Source organism: Musa acuminata, chromosome BXJ1-8 (genome assembly GCF_036884655.1).
Source record: "Musa acuminata AAA Group cultivar baxijiao chromosome BXJ1-8, Cavendish_Baxijiao_AAA, whole genome shotgun sequence".
NCBI lineage: Eukaryota > Viridiplantae > Streptophyta > Magnoliopsida > Zingiberales > Musaceae > Musa > Musa acuminata.
Window position 1 is genome coordinate 50,520,279 of NC_088334.1, and position 21,543 is coordinate 50,541,821.

The 21,543-nt window shown below is 36.7% G+C and overlaps 2 protein-coding genes and 1 long non-coding RNA gene across 3 annotated transcripts; all 3 read right to left on the bottom strand.

Annotated features, from left to right (window-relative positions):
* Positions 1 to 1,815: 1,815 nt before the first annotated feature.
* Positions 1,816 to 12,322, bottom strand: LOC135588640 (probable methionine--tRNA ligase). The gene is made up of 17 exons (XM_065080852.1): positions 12,064 to 12,322; positions 11,780 to 11,924; positions 11,139 to 11,292; positions 10,863 to 11,018; positions 10,488 to 10,718; positions 10,181 to 10,324; positions 9,145 to 9,235; positions 6,351 to 6,457; positions 6,125 to 6,239; positions 4,924 to 5,042; positions 4,733 to 4,798; positions 4,522 to 4,650; positions 4,256 to 4,399; positions 4,018 to 4,138; positions 2,556 to 2,782; positions 2,379 to 2,480; positions 1,816 to 2,220 (listed from the first exon to the last, which is right to left on the bottom strand). Exons 1-17 carry the CDS (start codon positions 12,182 to 12,184, stop codon positions 1,990 to 1,992), a joined length of 2,403 nt encoding a protein of 800 aa, XP_064936924.1. The 5' UTR covers positions 12,185 to 12,322; the 3' UTR covers positions 1,816 to 1,989.
* Positions 12,323 to 13,549: 1,227 nt separating this feature from the next.
* Positions 13,550 to 15,538, bottom strand: LOC103995783 (CASP-like protein 2B1). The gene is made up of 3 exons (XM_009416478.3): positions 15,079 to 15,538; positions 14,725 to 14,857; positions 13,550 to 13,916 (listed from the first exon to the last, which is right to left on the bottom strand). Exons 1-3 carry the CDS (start codon positions 15,300 to 15,302, stop codon positions 13,665 to 13,667), a joined length of 609 nt encoding a protein of 202 aa, XP_009414753.2. The 5' UTR covers positions 15,303 to 15,538; the 3' UTR covers positions 13,550 to 13,664.
* Positions 15,539 to 18,272: 2,734 nt separating this feature from the next.
* LOC135589225 (uncharacterized) lies at positions 18,273 to 19,690 on the bottom strand. The gene is made up of 2 exons (XR_010476653.1): positions 19,554 to 19,690; positions 18,273 to 19,184 (listed from the first exon to the last, which is right to left on the bottom strand). It is a non-coding gene; the product is annotated as an uncharacterized LOC135589225 (long non-coding RNA).
* Positions 19,691 to 21,543: the final 1,853 nt, after the last annotated feature.

The window sequence follows — 21,543 nt, forward strand, 5'->3', positions numbered from 1 at the left end:
TCATGTTGCCCACTACAACATTGCCTGCCACCGTGAACAACACTTGCTCCGATCTCGATGAGTACTTGTAAGCCACTTCTCTCATGAAAATATGGAGGTGAAGGTGAGGGAGAGCTGGACTATAATGTATGCAACGAGTGGTGGCACGAGAGGACAAAGTGGGAGGCAGTAGGAATGAAAACACCTAGGAGGAGAAAGAGGGATCAAGAGATCATTGCGTGTCTAGCGTCAGATTGGTAACACACATCCACTTGAGGCAGGATTGGAAGCTTTTGAGCTCGTCATCAATGCGGTAGAGGCTACGTGCATATGATGCCTTGCTAGGCAATAGCGACTTAGTGCTGCTTTGGTGGTCATTTCTACGATGATGCCTCATCCTGCCATTGATGGTGGTCTCTATTTTTTTAAAACTTAAATTACATGTATTATTATATTAATGATTTATTGTGAGTTAACATGATATATAAATAGACTCTAACGTATATTAACTCAGACTTGAGGAAAAGAGGCCTATATGGTATGACTTTAAATATATATAGATTATTTTAGATACAAGTAACTCATAAGGGCTTAAGAGGTCCATCGTCAAAATCATAGGGGCTAAAATTGACCTTTAAGTTGGAATGAGGGGTTTGTTGAGAATATATGATATGCTTTGTTTCAAGATGTTGAGGATGATCATAGAGAAATCCATTGTTGGAATCTAAGTGTTGCTTAATACCTGATATGTCATGAGTATAAGGTGGAGAGAAAATAAACATACGAAAGAGAGAAAATAAAAATGAAACTAAAAATAAAAAAAAATTCTTTATACTTAAATCCTCGAGATTATCGATAATATAAGCAATTAAAAATGAAGATGACAAGTGAGATGAGATAAACTTAGGCTAATTATAGATTATCTTTTGTAATTAGATATTCTTAACATCTCGGTCGTTATACTTGGGAAATTTACAATCGAATCCTATTAAAGTAAAATATCTAGCTTTATTTCACTTGACGTCATTGGTTTTATGGATAGAAGCATGAAAACAATGGATAAAAAAGTAATTTTAATATTCTAATTAGTGGTGACATATGACATCGATGGTGACGGACGGTGACGCGATTGGGAGCAGTTTTTGTGGATGAGGAGAGAGAGTGATGTTGAGAAATGAGGACCGCTCTGTATCTATGTCGATGTTGACGTAATTACCAAACGATGAAAGGATCGCTCGACATTTACATCTGCACCAACGCAGATGTCGAGTGACCCTAATCACTTTCTTTCCTCATTCATGATAATCACTCATCCTTGATTCATCACCACCCATTAGAACATTGAAATTATTTTTTTATTTATTATTTTTGTTAAATCGATAACATTAGAATAAATCAAGTTAGATGTTTCACTTTTCATAATTATATTGATTCCAATATAAAAATTTTTAAGCCGGAAGATTTTAAGGTTGTTTAACTACCCGAAATAATTATAATTAGCTCAATAACCTCTATGATAACGTCTATTGAAGTCGTTCCTACCCAAGTGGCGTTATGACCATCAATCAGGATCGTCATGTGCTTATATTCCATATCGAACTCGCTGAGTTCACGACTTTATTATTAAGATCGATTTTGTCCTCTATCAATAAGTTGGTAGAAACGTCATGAAACCACCATATTCTATCTTCACCTCATTACTTTGGAAGTACACAGACTGAATAAACCTGGAAAGAGAACCCTCGAGTAATCGTTTCAATTGAATCAAGCATGAGATGCAACATTCTTTGCATCACAAGCATTTTCCATTTCAAATCAACAATCAGTCGATGCAAATTCCAAATAAGCTAGTAGGCTTTCGATAGAAGACAAAATTCCGGTGTTCTTGAGAACTGAATTCAGTTATCAAACAACAACTACATGGATTAATACAATGGACAAACAAATTGGTGATGGCAGAACACCAAAATCTTCTGAAAATTGTGATCATCGTTTGAAAAGTCATGTTGTTCACCTTATGGCTCCATTTGCAATGGACGATACTTTGCAAACACCAGCAGATGTCGTGAAGGGAACATCCTTGTAGCACGCTACCAACTCTGAATTGGACTGCAGATCAACCTGCACCTTCTCCCAAACTTTGCTCTTGGCACTTAAGATGCCATCAGGCTCCCCTGAGTATCCAGGAAAGGTTACTCGCTCGCCCACTGCAGCTGATGAAGGTGGGTCAACCAACTCCACCTGGTATTAAACACATTAGTTATTATCAAGAAACTGCTGTAACACTGATATGAGAAATTAAACACCTTAGTTAATCATACACATGTAGTCTTGAAGGGCTTAAAACTGCGTTTAACTTAAGATAGACCAAAACAAAAGGAGGAAGCACTGTGGCTTACCTTTGTGTGGTCGTCATTTGATGCAGCCAAGACCATTGCATGTGATTTGATGCCTCGCATGGTGACTGGCTTTAGGTTGCACAGAACACATACTTTCCGATTCTGCAGGAGTAATTGTAGTAGAATAAATAGAGATTCATATCCAACAGGAACAGAAAAAGGTAGAGAGTAACAAACCTGCATTTCTTCAAGAGGAATATATTTCACAAGACCACTAACAACAGTTCTTGGTGATTCTTCACCTACATCGATTTCTTCTACATAAAGTGAATCAGCATCTGGATGCTTCTGAACCTTCTTTATGAGGCCAACACGTACGTCAAGTTTCGAAACCGAAATCTCTGTTTCAGCAGTTTTTGCTTTTGTATTGCCAGAAGGCTTATTTTGTTGTTTCTTTGCATTACCTATTGGCACAAATGACATGCAAAACTTAACATGGTATTGTCAAAGAAAAATATACAACCAAAGGCCGACATGAGCTCGTGAGGAACAGTTTCATTTGAACTTTAACTGTCATGAAATATGCACCACGCGTAAATCATACACATTAACAATCTGGAAAAGACCATCTGTGCAAAATGTGCAAACTTATGATTAATAAGAATGCTTTGGGTGTGGATGCTTATGAGAGCACTTGAGAACAATGCCTCTGGATCTGAACATGTAATCTCAATTTAGTTTTTTGACTAAAATTTTAAATTGAATAAAACCTATTCTCATCAGCTCGGTAAAAGCCAAAACATTGCACAGCTCCAAGACCACTAGTGGAGTTTTGCTACATAGAGTTGTTCTTACTGCTGATGACTGTTGATGATAATATGACTAGTCAAACTAGGAGTCATCAAATAACTTGTTACTAGTAATATCTTCATAAGTCTCCCTCTTAACTCTGCTCATGCCACTAATTTGAATTGTCTCGCCTCACCTTCAGGTTTTTAGATCAGTTCAAATTACCTTAAATAGTCTTTTCTGTTATATCCTCAATCATAACTATACCCATTTTATCCCATAAATGTGAATATATTTTATTCTATCTTCTTTAAATCCCCACGCGTTACCTAGGTACTAATAATTTTTTTCTTCTAATCTAAGAGTTGCATGGCAACTACACAACACTGCAGATGAACCACTACATTTAAATCTATAAGCAAATAAATCATGTTATTGTGATTTAAAATTCTGCATTATAAATGCTTTGTCAGAGCTGTATTGCCTAAGTTTTTTCTGTAGCTCAATTTACCTGCTTTTGCCATTTTTCTGATTCATTCTGCTAAAAACTTACCAAAGAAACAAAGATCAAATATACAAATTGAGAAAAGATATTTAGACAGCCATAGTCCAGAACATGGTAAAACTTGAATCTTAGGCATCAACTTCTCTGTAAACTTTATGAACCTTCTTCCAAATGTTATTTATTAGTATAAAACGTATGAATATTTTAAAAATCCCAACTCTTAAGTCTCAAAGTCCATGACAGATTAAAACCCATTCTTTTATCAAGTCAGAGTTTCATGAATTAATTAAAGATGTTTTTGAATTGCTTATTGCATCTTATGCCTTTTTTCTGGTTTACTAAAAGTTCATAGCTTGCAATGAAAAAATAGGAGATTTTTTATAACATGGGTCAGAAACACTCTACCTGTTATCTTTGTGGCTTTTAGTTGCTCAGCAACTTTATTTGCAACAGTTTCAGCGTTCGCAATTCTCTCAGCTTGACTACCAGCAAATCTCACCCTGAAGGATTCCACGTCTTCATCTTTCTGCTCGGAAGAGCATTCAATAAATATCCAAGCGAGTGAAATGCAATTGACAAAATCATGCACAAAGTTAATATGTATAAAAATGAGCTATCAAGCGATAAACAAACTAATGCACACCAGTTCCTTAAACAGTGGTTCAGGTTTCCCTATATGGTGACCAGATGGCAGAAAATCCCAAGGTCTCTTTGCTTTGTCAGTTTCTCCATTTTCATCACAAAAGGAGAGATTGACTTCCAGAGGTAAATTGAGCTGCCTTAGCACCTAGCACACCAAAGAAACATTATCCAGATCTCATTAGAGAACCCTAAAACCAAAGATTAAGCAGCAGAAGGTGCTTATCAAACATAAACAAGCAAAGGGAATAAAGAGAAAGTAAAATTTACTTCAACAGAAAATGAAGGCATGAATGGTTCCAACAAACATGCAAGAAGGTAGACAAGCCCAGCTGAGGTCTTCATCACAATGGCACAAGAAGATGGATCTTCTTTGTACAGCTTCCAGAATTGACTTTCCTATATCACATACCCAAAAAAAGGGTAATACAACTAGCATACAAGTACTCACAATTGACAAAGAAAATTCAATGGAACCTACTTGGAGATATGCATTTCCTTCACTGGATATGCTCATTGCAATCTTTAGACCTTGTTTTAGTTTAACCTGCAAAAGACAGCAAAATATTTTCTCCAGTAATTGATATATCACACAAACTAATCACCGAATTGAGGTGTGTGTGCGTGTGGAGGCTTTTGTATCTTAGTCAAAATCAAACTTCACATAATCACCTTTTCCATAGCATCCAGATATTGGTCAACCAATTTACCAACTTTTTCTCCTAAATATTTTGTTAGTTGCTGAGATTGTGGATTTGAAGCATCAGGAATGATTGACCCATATCCTGCTCCTGCAATAAATAACAAATGGCATTTACTGATAAATCATTGTATCATGAAACACCATTGGTGCTTTCAAAATGACAAATCAATAAAGCAAATTAATAACTTCATATTTGCACAAGAATAGTGAGCACATGTTAGCTGGGTAGCTTCCCACATGATGTTCCCATTTAAATATTTCCGTCATGATTGAACTAGAGAACATTTGGATAGCAAAGAAACAATTTTTTACATGTAAATTAGAAGATTGGAGAAGGTATCTCATAAAATTTCCATAAGACAAACAGAATTTTAATAAAACTATAAGCAAAAAGGCTTAGATATTTTGAGCTGATTTTGACACCTGTTAAGAACATGTTCATCTTGTGGTAAAAACCAATTCTCAATCAATTTCATTTGCATACCAACAGATTTCATAATAGATTAAGCTTATACAACCAAGGAAAGGCCCTCCCAAGATTGCAAGTAGTTGGTAATAGTCAAAAGATTAGATAGAGAAGTCAATGACTGAAACTGTCATATCAAGTGAAATGATGATATTATTAGGCATAATCCCTAGAAGGGCAGGAAACTTCTCTTTGCTTCATCCAAGTCATCTCAAATCTAAAATCTAGTACCCCATAGATAAAAAAGAACACCACCTAAAAAATAAAACCTCAACTGTTTAATGCTTTGCCTGCCTTAGAAGCCATGTAATGCCAGAGACCATCGCTCATAGCCTTGGCATGCTGAACACACCACAAATACAATAGTTCAAGGCACGGTATAAGACAAATTGAAGCTAAGGACTTTAGTTAAGTTTCCATAATAGTTTAAAGATGGTCCTATATGATTTATTATTTACTGGATAATGCAAGACAAATTGCATTTCCAAAAGCCATAAAATGGTACACAATTTAACAAAAAAAAGCTACACTAGCTATTGCAATTTTACTTTAAAATAAAAAACTTCAAAAAGAGGAGCCTTCAATTTGGTAGCATAGTGAATGTAAAAGCATTAAATTCAGACTATATACAAAATAAAGTCAAACTGGTTCATAATGCTTAGGGGACTGCATGTATATTAGTTTGCATGATTTCAATAACCAACCTTCTGGTTTTGCAATAAAGCTTAGAACACGATTGATGAAATTCCCTAAGTTGTTCAGCAACTCAGTATTCAGCTTAGCCTGCAAGTCTGCCCATGTAAACAACGTGTCCGATACCTGATTCACAAAAACCAATCAGGATACTACATATGGCAACATGTACTGGATCTAATTGGCAAAATTTTATGGGCATTTAGAATCAAAACTACAGTTTATCTAAGGACTCACCTCAGGCCTATTCGTCAACAAATAGTATCTCCATACTTCAGTAGGAATCTTTGTATCCTTGGCATCATTACCAAAAATTCCAATTCCCTTACTTTTAGAAAACTTTCCTGCAACACCACGAACAGGTAAATAAACCAGAATATTCTATGTACCAAGAGCATAAAAGTTAAAACTGTCTTACAGTAAATTACAACCACATAACTTTATAAGTTTACCAAAAACATTTCAACAATACTGCACGTTGCTATGATTAAAGAGTTCAGATGGAATCTATTTCAAACTCAATTTTAATAGTACAAAGAGAAAACTAAAATGTTATTAGGATGGATGGACATGAATTCCTGTAATAGAAGTTAGGTTCCTTGGATCAATCAATCAACATGGCAGAGAGATTGAGGATACTATGCATAGAAAAAAAGTTGGGTGGTTAAATTGGAGAGGGGTGTGATCACTGAGTGCTTTTATAGAAGAAGAAAATTTTCATAAGAGCTGAGGGAGACCTAAGAATGATAATTATAAAAAAGATACTTAAAATGCTTTACATTTAACTAGAGATATTGCCTCACACAAAGTTCGATAGCAGCAAAAAATCCATATAACTCCTCCAATTATTTGGGATTATTATGAATTATTGTTGTTGATCACAAAGGCAGAACCAACATAGTTATAATAATTGATGGATTCATTTCAATTGAATTTACCTGAAATCAAAACTGAATATGGTTATGAATCTAGCCTGAATGCAGCTAATTGGTCATCATCATAATTCTTCTTAGCATAAAGGTTCACCAGGTTGTAAGGGTGATAGTATTCACTAGTAACAAACTCATGAAATTTTGCAGCGAATCTTGAGAAATCTAGAAATGGCTCTTTGGAGGTACATTTGGTATTCAAATAGTTCAGCTAATCCAGCACCCGCATAGAAAATGACTCTTACCATGTGGTTATGCTAATCCAAGTATTTTGATGTCATTACTTGAAACAATGAACCCCAACAAAAATGCCACACATCTTATATCAATTTTAAGTTGATGGCAGAATATATATGACATTGTGATACAAAAACCTACTTAGTTAGTTAGTTATCAATCAATCATCTACTACTTGACATTGTGATGCAAAAACCTACAACATTATCAACCAATCATCTACTACCACTGAATGCCCTTTTGTTAATCGACTCCAACAATTTCAGTCTTGGCCTTAGATGTAGCCTCGAATCCAGAGAGTTCAATGTTGATGACAAAAGGCAGTAGTTCTGTAGTTGTACTTACGTGTATCTGAGAGTAACATGTCGTTGGTGAGAAGAGACAGAATATTTATTAGCTTGTGATAAAAGAACCTAGTTCCTTATCAAACTGTTTCTTTAACTACTACTGCTACTAATTTTCCTTTTGTTAATTGACTCCAACTACTCCTGCATTGGCCATTTTGGGATGTAGCCTTTAATCTAGAGAGTTTGTTAGTGAGGTGCAATCTCTGTGATGTCAGAAGAAAATCTAGCGGCAGTGCCCCATTTGAAACTGTGTAGCTGAGAGTAACATGTGGTTGGTGAGAAGATAGAAGAAATATAGAAAAGACATGTATAAGGATATTTGTAGGTTAATAGACATCTAAAAATTCTCGATTATTTATGATTGTTGAAAGACAATTCTGTAATTCTTTTTTTATTCCTCCCTATAAATATACATGTATATATCATGCAAACAAAGGTGCCCACTCAGGATTTTCAATAGGCACCAGATGCTCCAACCAGGGTTTTTAATATCGTTCCATACTGTCGGATATGGGTGGTATGTATCGGTCCGCCAGCTGACCGACACGCGGACCCCCGCTACTAGGCGATATTAGCCTGGCTGCGATGAGGCGGGGCGAGGAAGAAAGGGCATTCAAAGAAAAGGGAGAAGCATCGAAGAAGAGGGAGAAGCATTGAGAAAGAGTATCGTGGAGTAACTGATGCCCTTTCTCGATTCTAATCCGACGCCACCCTCCCTCGACAATCCAGAACTAGGAGGTAACGACGAGGAGAATCGTACCTTTTTGGAGGGGGAGTTGGAGGCGCAGGGATCAGGGGAGGCGATGGTGAGAGTAGCGAAAGAGGCGACGAAGACCCCGGCCTTCTTCATCTCCGAACGTCTCCTTCGTCCATTGTTGCTGCACAAAGAATCTTCCGATGTCGATGTTATCTTTCTTCTCCCCACCTCCTTGACGTCGAAGGCCGCAAACGAGACAATCGCTCAGTATGTCGTATCTATATCTTTTTATATTTTTATCTATTATTTTTTATTTTTATATTTTTTATATAAAAAGATAAATACTTTTTTTTAATAGTGATCCTGTATGCCTAACTTTACATTCAAGCACTGTCTACGCATGGCTTAGATAGTTTATCTTCATCAATGCACATAGATTAGGAATAGGGTGGAATAATGCCATCGAATATATATATATATATGTATATATATATATATATGTATGTATATATATATATATATAGTACCGCTCGGTATACCATACCGTATCATACCGAGCAAAGCTCGAAATACTGATACAGTATGAAATTTCAATCATTGGCTCCAACCATAAACGTAACTGTTTGGGGTTTACTTTTTCTTCATAGATCATCCCATGACCAAGTTCTAAAGAGTTACAGATAAATCCAAGCATTGTTATTTTAAATATACTTTGCCCAAAAGATGCATATAAAATAAACCAAATATACGGAAAGAACAATCATAAAAAGAACCTGTTCAACAATCTAAATACATAACTATGAATAGGCAGTCAATAGTACCTGATTCATAATTTAAATATTCTGTGACACTTATCGTCTTCATCATGGTCCACCTTTCGCCAGTACCAAGTAGAGTAGAAGGAAACATTACCTAGAACACAACAGCATATTAATATCTAAAGAAATACTTTCTGTCAAGGAGTGACTTCAGATACATAACAAACACAGTAATGTATGTACATCCAGGTCTGAATAAAGAGTCCAATAATACAGCAGCAGGCAAAATTCACCCTGAAATTAGTGGTTCAACACTTCAGGTGTTAGAATTTATGAGTGGTTAACCATACAAGTATAAGTATGTACTGAACTATTTCGTAATGTGACAGACCCTTTGAATAAGTTTTTGGACTTTAAAATAACCCAAACACACAGGGAGGTAATAGGGCTTATAACTGGCTCGTTGTTAGCATGATGTGAAGTTGGCATTTTATATATCTCCTCCATGCTGATATATACGCAAAGATGAACTATTCCTTAAAATTCTAAGAACATATCATGGGATTTCATGGTGTTACAAAAACCATGATGCTCCTATCAGTACACTTGGTGTCTTATTCCTCTGATGTTGTCAGTATTCACTCAACTAGACATCATTATACATGAAATGCCTCATGAACTTACTTGTAACATTCACATTTTAACACTGATGAAACAAAAATTAGCTTTTTGAAAGCTTATCTATGTGTGCTCATTTCCCAACTATATTAGACACCGGAATAAACTCAGATTTACGTTGCCCATATGCCCCATACTAATGCAAACTTGCCACGAATGTGAAAAAGAAAATTGTCACAGAAACCCTACAGTTGGTGACCAAGTATAATGAATCCATGGGTTGATAAAAAAAACATCTCTTGCAACTTAAGTAGCATACTCAAAATCCCAAATTCACCATGCTAAAGTGATTACATTTTAGATCGCAGGCACTTGAAGAATAGACTTCAGATTGTGTCAAATTTTGTCACAATACAAATACAAAGGTATACATAAGATGTGTCTTTGAATGCTAATGTACGAATGAAGAACAGAATTTTACTGTGTGAAATGGCACGTTATCCTTGCCCATAAATTGATACAACTCCACATTATCAGGATTCTTCCACCATTGCTCCCACTCGGAAGTGTAGCATGCAGTGATAGAAATATATCCAATAGGGGCATCAAACCACACATAAAACACCTACACAGATATATACCAAGGGTCAATTGTTAGGGTTGATACCACTATGACATTATCTCTTAGATCTCTTAAGAGCATAAAACTGAAAAGTGCATGAAGCATCAATCAGTTTCCATTATAGATGTCAATCTAAATGCTTTTAAATTGCAAGGATTTCTTGTACCTTATCTTTATACTTCTCATGTGGCACCGGAACTCCCCATTTAAGATCCCTTGTAATACAACGAGGTCTCAGACCTTCTTTCAGCCATGCATTTGTCGCTTGAATAGCATTTTGGCTCCAAGATCCAGCCACTGACATGGTGTTAATGTATTCTTCCAGCCTCTCTCTCAGCAAGGGTAGCTCTAGGAACAAATGATCTGTATCACGTATGCGAGGAGCGCTATGACACACCTAATATGATAATAACTCCACTTAGGTGTATAAACAAGCCAAATACATCATTCACGGTAAGAGCAATCTGACACAAAATATACTACTCACACTTGAAGGTCAAAACAATAGGCTGAAAGTTGCTATATCTTAGTAGACAATTACCTTGCATTTGGGATCTTTCAGTTCAGTTGGATTTAACAGTTTTCCACATTTTTCACATTGGTCACCACGTGCAGAATCATAATTACAATCCAATGTAGGGCATGTACCCTGAACAAGCCGATCCGCCAAGAAGCGTTGGCATGTGTCACAATATAGCTGCATTTGATTTCAAAAGGTAATAATTTTTGCCAAAAATGACAAAATAAAATACAGGCATAACTTGTAAAATGCATCCGATTAATTCAAATCACAGTAATTACAAAGCTATTAACAAACCTGCTGCATGGTATTTTCAGAAAGCCACTTGTTATCCAGTAGTTTATGGAAAATTGCTTGACAGACTTCGGTCTGCTGAGGAGCAGATGTACGTCCAAATTTGTCAAAGCTTATATCAAACCACTCATAGACGTCTCTGTGAATGGCATGGTATCTAGAAACATGCAGAAAATTATATTTAAAAGGTCATAACAGTACAAGTTTAGACCAAAAGTAACATAGAAGACTACTTTAACCACTCATCAACCTCATGGGGATTGCATGGTCTCTAGAAATATGAAGAGAATACATTTCAAAGACCATAACAAACAATGCAGAATAAATGTTGATTGATTCCCATTTCTTATCACTTGAATCCACAAAAAAAACAGTGTCTTTCTTCTATGTGACAATGGCCATTTGATGGAAGTTTCAAAAGATTGCCAAGGCAAATTACCTAAAATGTAATCCTTTTTCGGTTTTTCTTTCTTTGACAGAAGCACTCATATATAATTTCAGGAATTAAAATGATTCAGAACTATTTAAGGAAAATACTCAAATAGACTACATACATACAAATATAACTACCATCACTAAACTATCAGATGCTTTACTATTCAATTAAGCAATCAAAACAGATGTATGGATCGCATTTCACTCACTTGTCACAAATCTCCTTCGGGGAGCAATTCTCCTCCATAGCCTTCGTCTCAGTGGCAGTCCCATACTCATCCGTCCCACACATATATATCGTGTTGTACCCCCGGAGTCGGCAGTAGCGAGCAAACACGTCCGCACTCAAAACGCCTGAACCAAACCAAAAATCCGTCAACTTTCTCGATCACACCACCAAATACTCCCAAAAATAACCCAATTTTTCATCCCAACAAAATGAAAAGACAACAACTTCAGACGAAATTATCAAAGAAAAAAATAAAAAGTATACATCCGATGATGTTGCCGAGGTGAGGGACGTTGTTGACGTAAGGCAGCGCGCTGGTTATGAGGATGTTGCGGCGGCCGGGGATCGGGAGCTTGGGTGCCTTCTTAGGCGAGGAATCTGCCATGGATGCCTCGAGCTAACGGAGAGAGGAAGATGGATCAAAGAGGAACGTCAAGCCGTTCTCTCCCGGTGCTTCTTGGATCGATTCGTGCGCATCGAGTGGGCGAATGGAGTCGTCGTTTTATTGGTTCGGAAAACCCTAGGAAGAGTTGGGAGCTCGTTGCCGGGCCGTGCGGGTTTAATGGGCCTTCCGAAACGGAGCTGTAGGCGTAACAATTCCGCCGACGTGTCGTGATCAGGGCCGTCAAATTCTCCCTTGCACTCCTCGGTTTTTTTGCCCCTCAAAAACGTTTCTCTCTCACCACCATATCAAAGGGTGAGATGATCAATTTTGATCATATATATATATATATATATATATATATATCTTCATATTAGAAAATATTCATATTTTGTATCTTATTTTACTTCACTTCGAATGGAGTCGACCTTCCCATGATTAAATTTTAGTTTGTTATAGGCAAAAAAAAAAAACATGTTCCTCTTACATGTCATGCTATGCTCAATAGACGCATCATTGTGTCGAGTTACGATTGATCGAAAATAATAATTATATCGTTATTATGTATTAAGTATTATACATACTAGAGCACAGTGCCTTAGTCCAAGATGGATTCATTGGGTATAGAAACATTGTATGTTTTAATTCATATGTATGATATGAAATCGTTATGTAAGGGGATATATTTTATCTAGTAAGATCATATTAGATGCCTTATGTTTGTGTCCTGAGAGCATGCATTGTGCCAAAGGGGATGACTTGGCTGCATCGAAATGCTTTGGGTTACACACTTACACATGCTCTTTTATCTCGAGCAAATGCATCACAGATCAAAGAGAGACACACACTTTAAATAATATTGTTAGATGTTTATTTGTCTTTGGTGGATGCATTATGTGCAATAGAGAAGCTTTTGGATCGCATTAGATATTTTAGATGGTTTTTTATATCCTATCGTAACAATATAATATAAATATAAATATAAATGACACTATATCAATATTAAACCACATACTATACCATCATCCATGTTAAAAAAAGTGATGCAGTGGGGAACTTCAAAAAAGAGTTAAAACAATATGATTTAGCATTTAGCCAAGTTTTCATTTTCCATGGAGCTTGAAACAGATCAAGCATTAAGCAATAAAGTGAAGAAAAATGATGCAGAAAAAGAAAAGACTATGAAAGGAGAGACAAACATCATCCTATCACCACAAGCTTTCTGGTTCCTCCCTGGTTATGTGATTTAAGATGATGATTTGAAGAGTACACAGAATAATTTGTTGATGTGGAAGAAATCACATTCTCCCTTCTAATATCATGGATCTTGTGTTCATCCTAAATCTATTATTGGGCCAGAACAAAAAATTCTCAGAGAATCTGTCTCATCATTTATTAGATCTTGATAGAAAAATTTACAAGGCTTTCATGCATTCAAATTGGATTTATCAGTCAAGATCAGAACATTCTGAGGACACAACACCTAGAAATTCCCACTGCGCTTGCCCTTGTTTTTGCCATACAAGCGGAAGAGGTTGAAGGCAGACATCGAGGAAACAGCCACCATGCAGAGGCTACCTAGGAAGGCACTCACCATGCCCCCCCCACTTTGGTTGCAGAATTTATGGTAGAGGTTGCATACCTTCATCCACTGCAGCTCTGTCTGGCCGAACTGGCTGAGCTCTGCAGCTTGTGCCGCCGCCGCCACCGCCGCCAATGTGAGATACGCCACGACCTGAAGTGACACCATGCATGAAAATAGTGATTACAGTCTTATATATTTTCTTATCACTATCATTTTATCTAAAAGCCTAAACCTTTGATGAGACAATTTATATTCTAACACTCCTGCCTTACATGTACTTGGGTAGATCGGCACAAACCTTACATCCAAAATTTGAACTGATCGAATATATATATTCAATGCATGAACTGGAGTAGTTTTGGACACTGCTATCATGTCATCATGAACTTTTTTTTACATCATAGCTTTTTATCACTGTCATTCTTAGCTTACAAGATCATATTTTTACTTGTTTTTAGGTTTGACAAGAGAAAATTTACAAGTATCAGTTTTTGTAATACTGATACTTATTTTTAATATGTGATAGATTGCTAAGACCATCTGAAATATAAATTTGTAGTGCCCACATAGCCTGCCAGACTCTGCAGATAAATCATGAACTTGAGGCCAAGTTTAGGGCCTCAGATGAATCTCTGGCCTATGCACAAAATCTGCTGTGAAGAGCACATGAAGCAGAGGTGACTTTTCTCTAGCTAAACAAATATTAGATGCAATGGCAAATGCCCTTTTTCTGTCTACAAAGTTTAATTTTGTAAATCAATTATCAACAATGCAGAACTTTGTCTAGTACTTCACAAGCCAGACAAAACATCAACACCAGTTGCTGATTATTCAGCAACTTTGGCCACAGAAGTCACTACCACCAGAACTAAAAGGTCAGTTGATAAGGTAGAGATTCTCATTCAATGCAACATTTTTTAAGTTAATGCTGCAATGGTGACATGGGTTAATCAGCTACCTGATCACAAGAGAAGATAGCCCAAGCCAAGGCCTTGTTGAAGAGGACACTCCCCTTCATCATGCTCACCACACTCCTCACCACCATTAGCAGACTATAGCCTGCAGCTATCCCACTTGCTACCACTAGGAACCTGTCAATCCAACCAAAACCATATATGGACTCAGAAATCTGAGATTTATGCTATAACAGTGTAAAAATATATATATATAGACTTCATAAATACCACCATTTGAATCTTCTGTGTTATGAAGAATTAGAAACAAAAAAGAGAGGGGTTTCTTCATAGATCTACACAGAAATGAACTTGTAATAACCACAGAAGAAATAGGAAGGATGAAGAGAAGGTCTTACACCAGAGCTTTCATGTCAGTGAACTTGGCCTTCTTTTCCACAGAGAAGAACTCCCTAACCTGAGTGTCAGATCCTACTAGAACAGCAGCAATCACCCCAAACGCACATGAGAGACACCTGAGCACAACCTCAGCCACCTTCATCCTCCTCTCCACAGCCATCAGCTTCCCACCTCCATAGTACACAGGCACGGTCCCAGGGCTCACCCCAACCTCCGGCCTCATCTCCTCCCTCTAAAATCCTTGACAACACACAAGGCAGTGAACCTTTACGAAGAACAGTCACTTCCCTTTTTTATGGCCAGAGATTCCCGATCCCGCGCCTCGACAAAGAAGGCAGGGGGGTCAATCTGATTGATACAAGACTCGGGAACTTGAAGACGGAGCTGCCCGATGCCCCATTCAAGAGGGCATGGTGAGTGCATTATGAGGTCCTCATCTGCAGCACAAGGAACAAGGACTGATGCACGAACAGTACCTCAGACCATTGACATGTGGCATGGTAATGACTCTGTCTTTTGATGTGGAAACAGTGTGGAAGATTGGAGTCAGTGGAATCTTTGATTACAGCCATCGAATAGATCTTTAGCCAAGTTTGGACTGTTTTGGTTATAGTCAATCCATGGTTGGTGGTGTGTCTTTAATATATATATATATAGTCTCACATCTTGAGAACATGTTTTGGTATAAAAATTAGACTAACTTTTTTTCTTAAACTCCACAGATCTCACTCAAACTTCATCTTTTCTTCATTTAGAATTGTGCAGTTTGAAAATTACATGAGGATTTTGTACTGGGAAACGAAAAATGCATATATTTTCTATTGTTAAGATTGACAAGATACTTATGTTCTTATTAATTATGTGTATTGCTTTGTTTATTAGTAGTTGAAAGGCCATATATATATATATATATATATATATATATATATATATATATATATATATATACCATATCACTATTTGTTCTTTGATTGTAGTAGGGACATTGACACCAATGTAAAGGACAATTTTGCCCAAAAGGTAAATATATGTAAATTACTAAAAAGCTAATCAATGCAAGCTCAACATTTAACCTTCAATCTAGTCCATGAGTGTTGGATGTTGAGGTGATTTGGAGGATAATAAAGTTAATACTAAATGAAAATTATTTTAAGAGACATGTGCATAAACTATGTTCAAAACTAGGATGATATTTGTGATAGCTAAATTGCAAATGTTATAAGGTAATAAATTCATTTGTAATATTGGAGACAGTAAATATAGGATTTGCTTTTGTAATTTTTGCAATTTAATGGAAATTTTTGACAAGATGAAATGTTTTTGCTTGTACAGTACAATTGAGAGAAGATGGCTTATATGTGTTGTCTTTTTGTTCTATGTGATCAAAATGAAAAAGAAAAATCAAAGCTAAATTGAGGATGGAATTTATTAAATCTATTCAAGTCCACAGTTCATAGAGGGATTGTGGCAAACCAAATATATCATTTACATTTTATATTTCAGATAGATAAGAGATGTTGACAAGGGATCAGATTTGAGGGAATATTTTGGCCTTGTGTGGAGATCTTTCCTTCTTGCGAATCCATCAAATCAAGAACTTGTCATTCTTTTGACAAATATCTTTTGCCTGTCACTCATAAGCAGAAGCATTGAGTGTAATCATATTTTTTTGTTCTAGTGGGAGTCACTGAAAGCTGAAGCAAGCTCCAAATTTTGACAATGGAAATCAAAGACTGGAAAAAGGCTTTGTGTTATGATGATGGGAGCCTGTTGGCAATTGGAAGCATTAAGTTGCTGGGCCAGTGACAATCATGGAATATGGTTGTGTTGGGATCCCAAATCTGGGAGAACTAAATTTTGGAATATGTGATAGAAGGTTCTTCCCATCTCTTTATTAAGATATACTAAAATTTAGGACAAAGTTCGGTGCATTGGGATTGCATTGAATGCTAGTTTGAATATTCTCTGTTGTCAGCATAGAGGATGTCCTTTTCATCCATTATCATCATCCACTAGTTTAGTGGGGATAGGCATGATCAGAAAAGAACAAGAAGAAAAAGAATTGCTGGATAGATCACCACATTTATCAATGGATTTTGTATGACCTGATCCAATCTCAAATCTCCTGATCCCTTGATCCAATCAATAGATTGATCCAGTCTAATTGTCTAGTTGAAAACCAGTTGGGGCATAAATTGACCTGATTACTTTCTGTTTATTATCACATAATGCAAGTAACATTGGATGAGTGTTTGGTAACCAGTTAATTTACAGTGAACTTGAAATGCAACAGTGCCTGCTCATGGCTGGAGATCAAAGGTGGAGTTGAGTTCTCATGTCATACTGATACTGCCCAGCAATGTAATTAACCATGGTAGTAAGAGGAAGTGAAGCATAAGTTGACATGGAAGTGGTGGAAAGAGAACCTTAAAAGGCTTGCATTTTATTAATGGAGATTCATGAAACATAAACCAAATAATTTGCTCATGCCTTTGTTGTCATGATACTGTTATGGCTTTACTAGTTTAAGATTGAAACAGGTAAAGACAACCTTTGAAGCAAAACTATCAATTAATATGCACACCATTGAGTCTCAAACAATCTCATAATAAAGGAAGCCCCCCTGTTAATTTAGCATTCGATTTAAAAAAAAATCCATATTTCTGTAGTTCAGTGTGCACCAAATTTAACTCACAAGCCAAAATTGATCCTCATTCACCAAGGATGAAAAAGAAAAGGACTGTTTTTTGGACTTTACCTGCACTATTGCAGCTCAATTTGTCAAAGTTGGATCCTCAATAGGTCAGCTTTAAGATGCCACTTTTTACCTTATTTCCTTCTTGGATGCTCAAAGCCCTTGAAGCTAAGAGCAGATTCAACAGCAGAAATAAATGATACACAAAGAATCGGAGTCTTCATGAGTGAATAATGTGAATGATCTCAGATAAAATAAAAAATATTAGACAAGCAAACAAAAAAAACTAAAGAAAATAAGTGATTCCAAATCTGCAGCTCAAAACTATTAGCAGATACCTAACAGTAATAGGATGCACTACCAAAGGCTAAATACCACACCATCAAATTATCCAGAAAACAACAAACTCTAATATTGGTGCTTCCCCTGATGAGCCTACAAAAGAAATGTCAAGCACATTCTAAAAGAATGAAAACCACTTCAATACAAAGACCTGAGTAAAGACAATTAATTATAAGCATCAAATCATATAAAGATGAAGATTGGTTCAAAAGACCAACTGGAACTACATCAAGCAACATCCAGATGATAATATCAACACTCCTTGGTTGTGGACTACTAATCCTTGGCTGTAAATTACTACATAAAATAGAACCAGGAATCTCTATGGGCAGTCAGCAGCAGCTCATTTTTACTTTTACCCTGCTGCCTTTGATCGAATGCTATGCACATTCTTCAATAAATCCTGGATTTTTTACTTTTCCACTGCTGATCTCCTGAAGCTCTATCTTTTCAAGCAGATACTCCTCAAGACAATGCTTTAGGTTACATACTGGCATAGTGCTGCCTAGCATTCTCTGATTTAGCACATTCTTCAATAAATCCTGGATTTTTACTTTTCCACTGCTGATCTCCTGAAGCTCTATCTTTTCAAGCAGATATTGCTTCTCAGTTTCTGCTTCTTCAAGAAAATGCTTCAGGTTACATACTGGCATAGTGCTGCTCAGCATTCTCTGATTTAGCAAGTGCAATTCCCTGTAGCCTCACAGTCTCCTGCTTGACCTCGCTGGCCTTAAGCTGGAACATCTTAGCCTCTGTTTCATCCTCAGTCCAGTGGTTTCATTGTCCCCTTGCTTTTCCTTCTCTACTTTGTTTCCCGTGACGGCAACTGGGCGGTTTGTCTCGATGGGCCAGGCCTCATGCGAGCTGGCATTCTCAGTGGGGGAGCTTCGCCATTAGAATATTATCGTGGTTCTTGGGATGCGAGTGAGTCTGCATGGTCGGACGAAGCGAGGGACCGACCTCGGAGGCTGGCGTGGGAGGAAGCATTGCCGGTGGGGCTTGCTGGTGATGGTTTGCACCAGTAAGAGGTGCCCAAATCAATTGCTTAGTATGCTGTTAAACCTTCACCTGCAACATATGCATCACCAAAAATGCCTTACCTGAGGGTTTGCATCCAACTGATGCAACTAGCAAAAGAAGTACGCATCAAAAACTAATACGTTTCAAGATCCTTATTTTCGCCAATAAATGCCGCCAAAATCCAATCTTTTTATTTCTAGGGAGGATCAGAAGATTAAAAAGTGCACGTCTCTGGATTCTAGAACCCTAATCTAAAGTAGAAACGGCAAGCGATTCAGAAGTGCGAAAACGAATTAGGCGATTCGCATTAGAATCCACACATCCAACATGATTTCAACTAAATAACAAAAAGAAAAGGGTCGGAAATCGGAGGATCCAAAGGGGGACGAATACGAACGAACAGCAAGCTTGCATTACCTGGAGCTTGAATCTCCCAGAGGGCGGACAGCGGGAAGCCTCGTGATCGAAGCGATCGCAGTAACACCGAGAGAAGGGATTAGGACTCTCTCTCTCTCTCTCTCTCGCGTTTTCTCGTGCGCTGGAAGTCCTCCCTCCCGAAAAAGACAACGATCACACAAGTCACGACTAAACTTAAATCAAGTTACGTGGCGCATATCGAGAAGCGTACTCGCCCTGCACCACCTCATCCCGCCGTCAGATATCCACCACATTCCGTATCCGTAACTCAACTCGTGTCGTGATATTAGTTCTCGGGTTTCAACGCGTCAAAACGTGGAGCATGATAATAGACGGGCAACCACGGGGCCCAATCCAATGGAGATCTGCCACGTCATTGCACACTTTTGTAGCCTGGTTTACTGAAGACAGACTATCCTCATCCAACGCGAAATAACAAATAATATCACCCCGATAATTTTCAAGGACGATTCGACCCAGCTGGACAAACAGATGTGCAGCTACAAAGCTGAGATTTACCCCTCCAATTTTCATTATTATCATTGCAGCATTTCATTATTTTCATTATATATATATATATATATATAACAATAATAATAATTCCAAATAGAAATTTGACAATGATAAAAAGATGATGGTCTCATTCACAGCTAGACATGAAATTGATGGGATCATCATTTGGAGCTTCTTATTTAACTTTTTTTTAGTGGGTATCAAAAGGGCATTTCTCTTTTATTTGGCAATAAGAAATATTTTTTAACCTATTTTGTTGATCATATCTTTGAATACTAACACTTCTTCCACCAATAAAGGGAGACATATAATATAAAGTCTCATGTCATGAGAAGAATGTTATTTTCATGAAGGTTAGACATTATTATTTTTATGATCCCATATGGGTTGTAACATTTTTGCAGAATCTAAATAAATTCTAAATGATTGTAGATATATTTAAAAAAATATATATGAAGATATTAGAAAGTCAAATTTAAAATTATACTATTGTTGAAAGTTGTAACAATGTGGTTGTGTCATGTTCTTCTTTCCTTTATGGCAAAAAAAAAAAAATTTGTACTTGTTGTTTGAAGTCCTTTTTTGGGGGGGGGGGGGGGGAATTAATCATATTTATGCATTAAGAGAGATTTATGTGATTTTGCTTCTTCTCATCTTTTTTCTTCAGATATTCCATTGTTGATAGGCATGATGCTTCCAGACAAGAGAACAAGCTCCATCCATCCACCAACAAGAAGACAAGAAATTGTGTGGAATAAGTTGTTGATTTTGATTAGACATATAGAAAAACCACACATGGACAAGATTAGGTTTTCATTGTCACTTTGGACAAGAGAAGACAAGTCATTATACATATCATGAGAAGTGGCTGTTGCTTGGAGTGGAAGCAAGTCAAGAAACATGCAAAAAGTTGACCATTATTAGGGGTGCAAAATGGATCAGATACAGATAGAACATTGGACAAGGAAACAACTTATAGAAAACTCAATTTTTGACACATTTATCTTTCTCTTTGATCCAATCAAACATTCAAGCTGTTCCAATTGTTTTTTGTTATATTCAATGATTGATTTAGTTTTATGACCATTGCAGTACTTATGGCTTTTTTTCCTCCAAAGCAGTTATAAAATAATGTCTATATATATCAAGATTTGGAACATTGACTATGGATCATTTTGTTTGACATTTCATTGCTACAAGTACCCAAAAAAAAAAAGTGTTGTCTAGTCCCTTATATATGTGGTGAAAAATATTACATTTTCTAAAAATTTACTTACATTGATTGTATATTTATTTTTGTTGATGAAATTTATGAGTCTTGCATATTACACTGATTGCATATGGTGCATAATTTTGACTATGCATCATTGCCTGTCCAATCCTAACACTATAAATGGTAAGGAAAATATTACTGTTGTTGTAGCAACACCAAGTACATGTCAATAATCCCCATGCAGCTCCAAGGTTGAGATAGTAC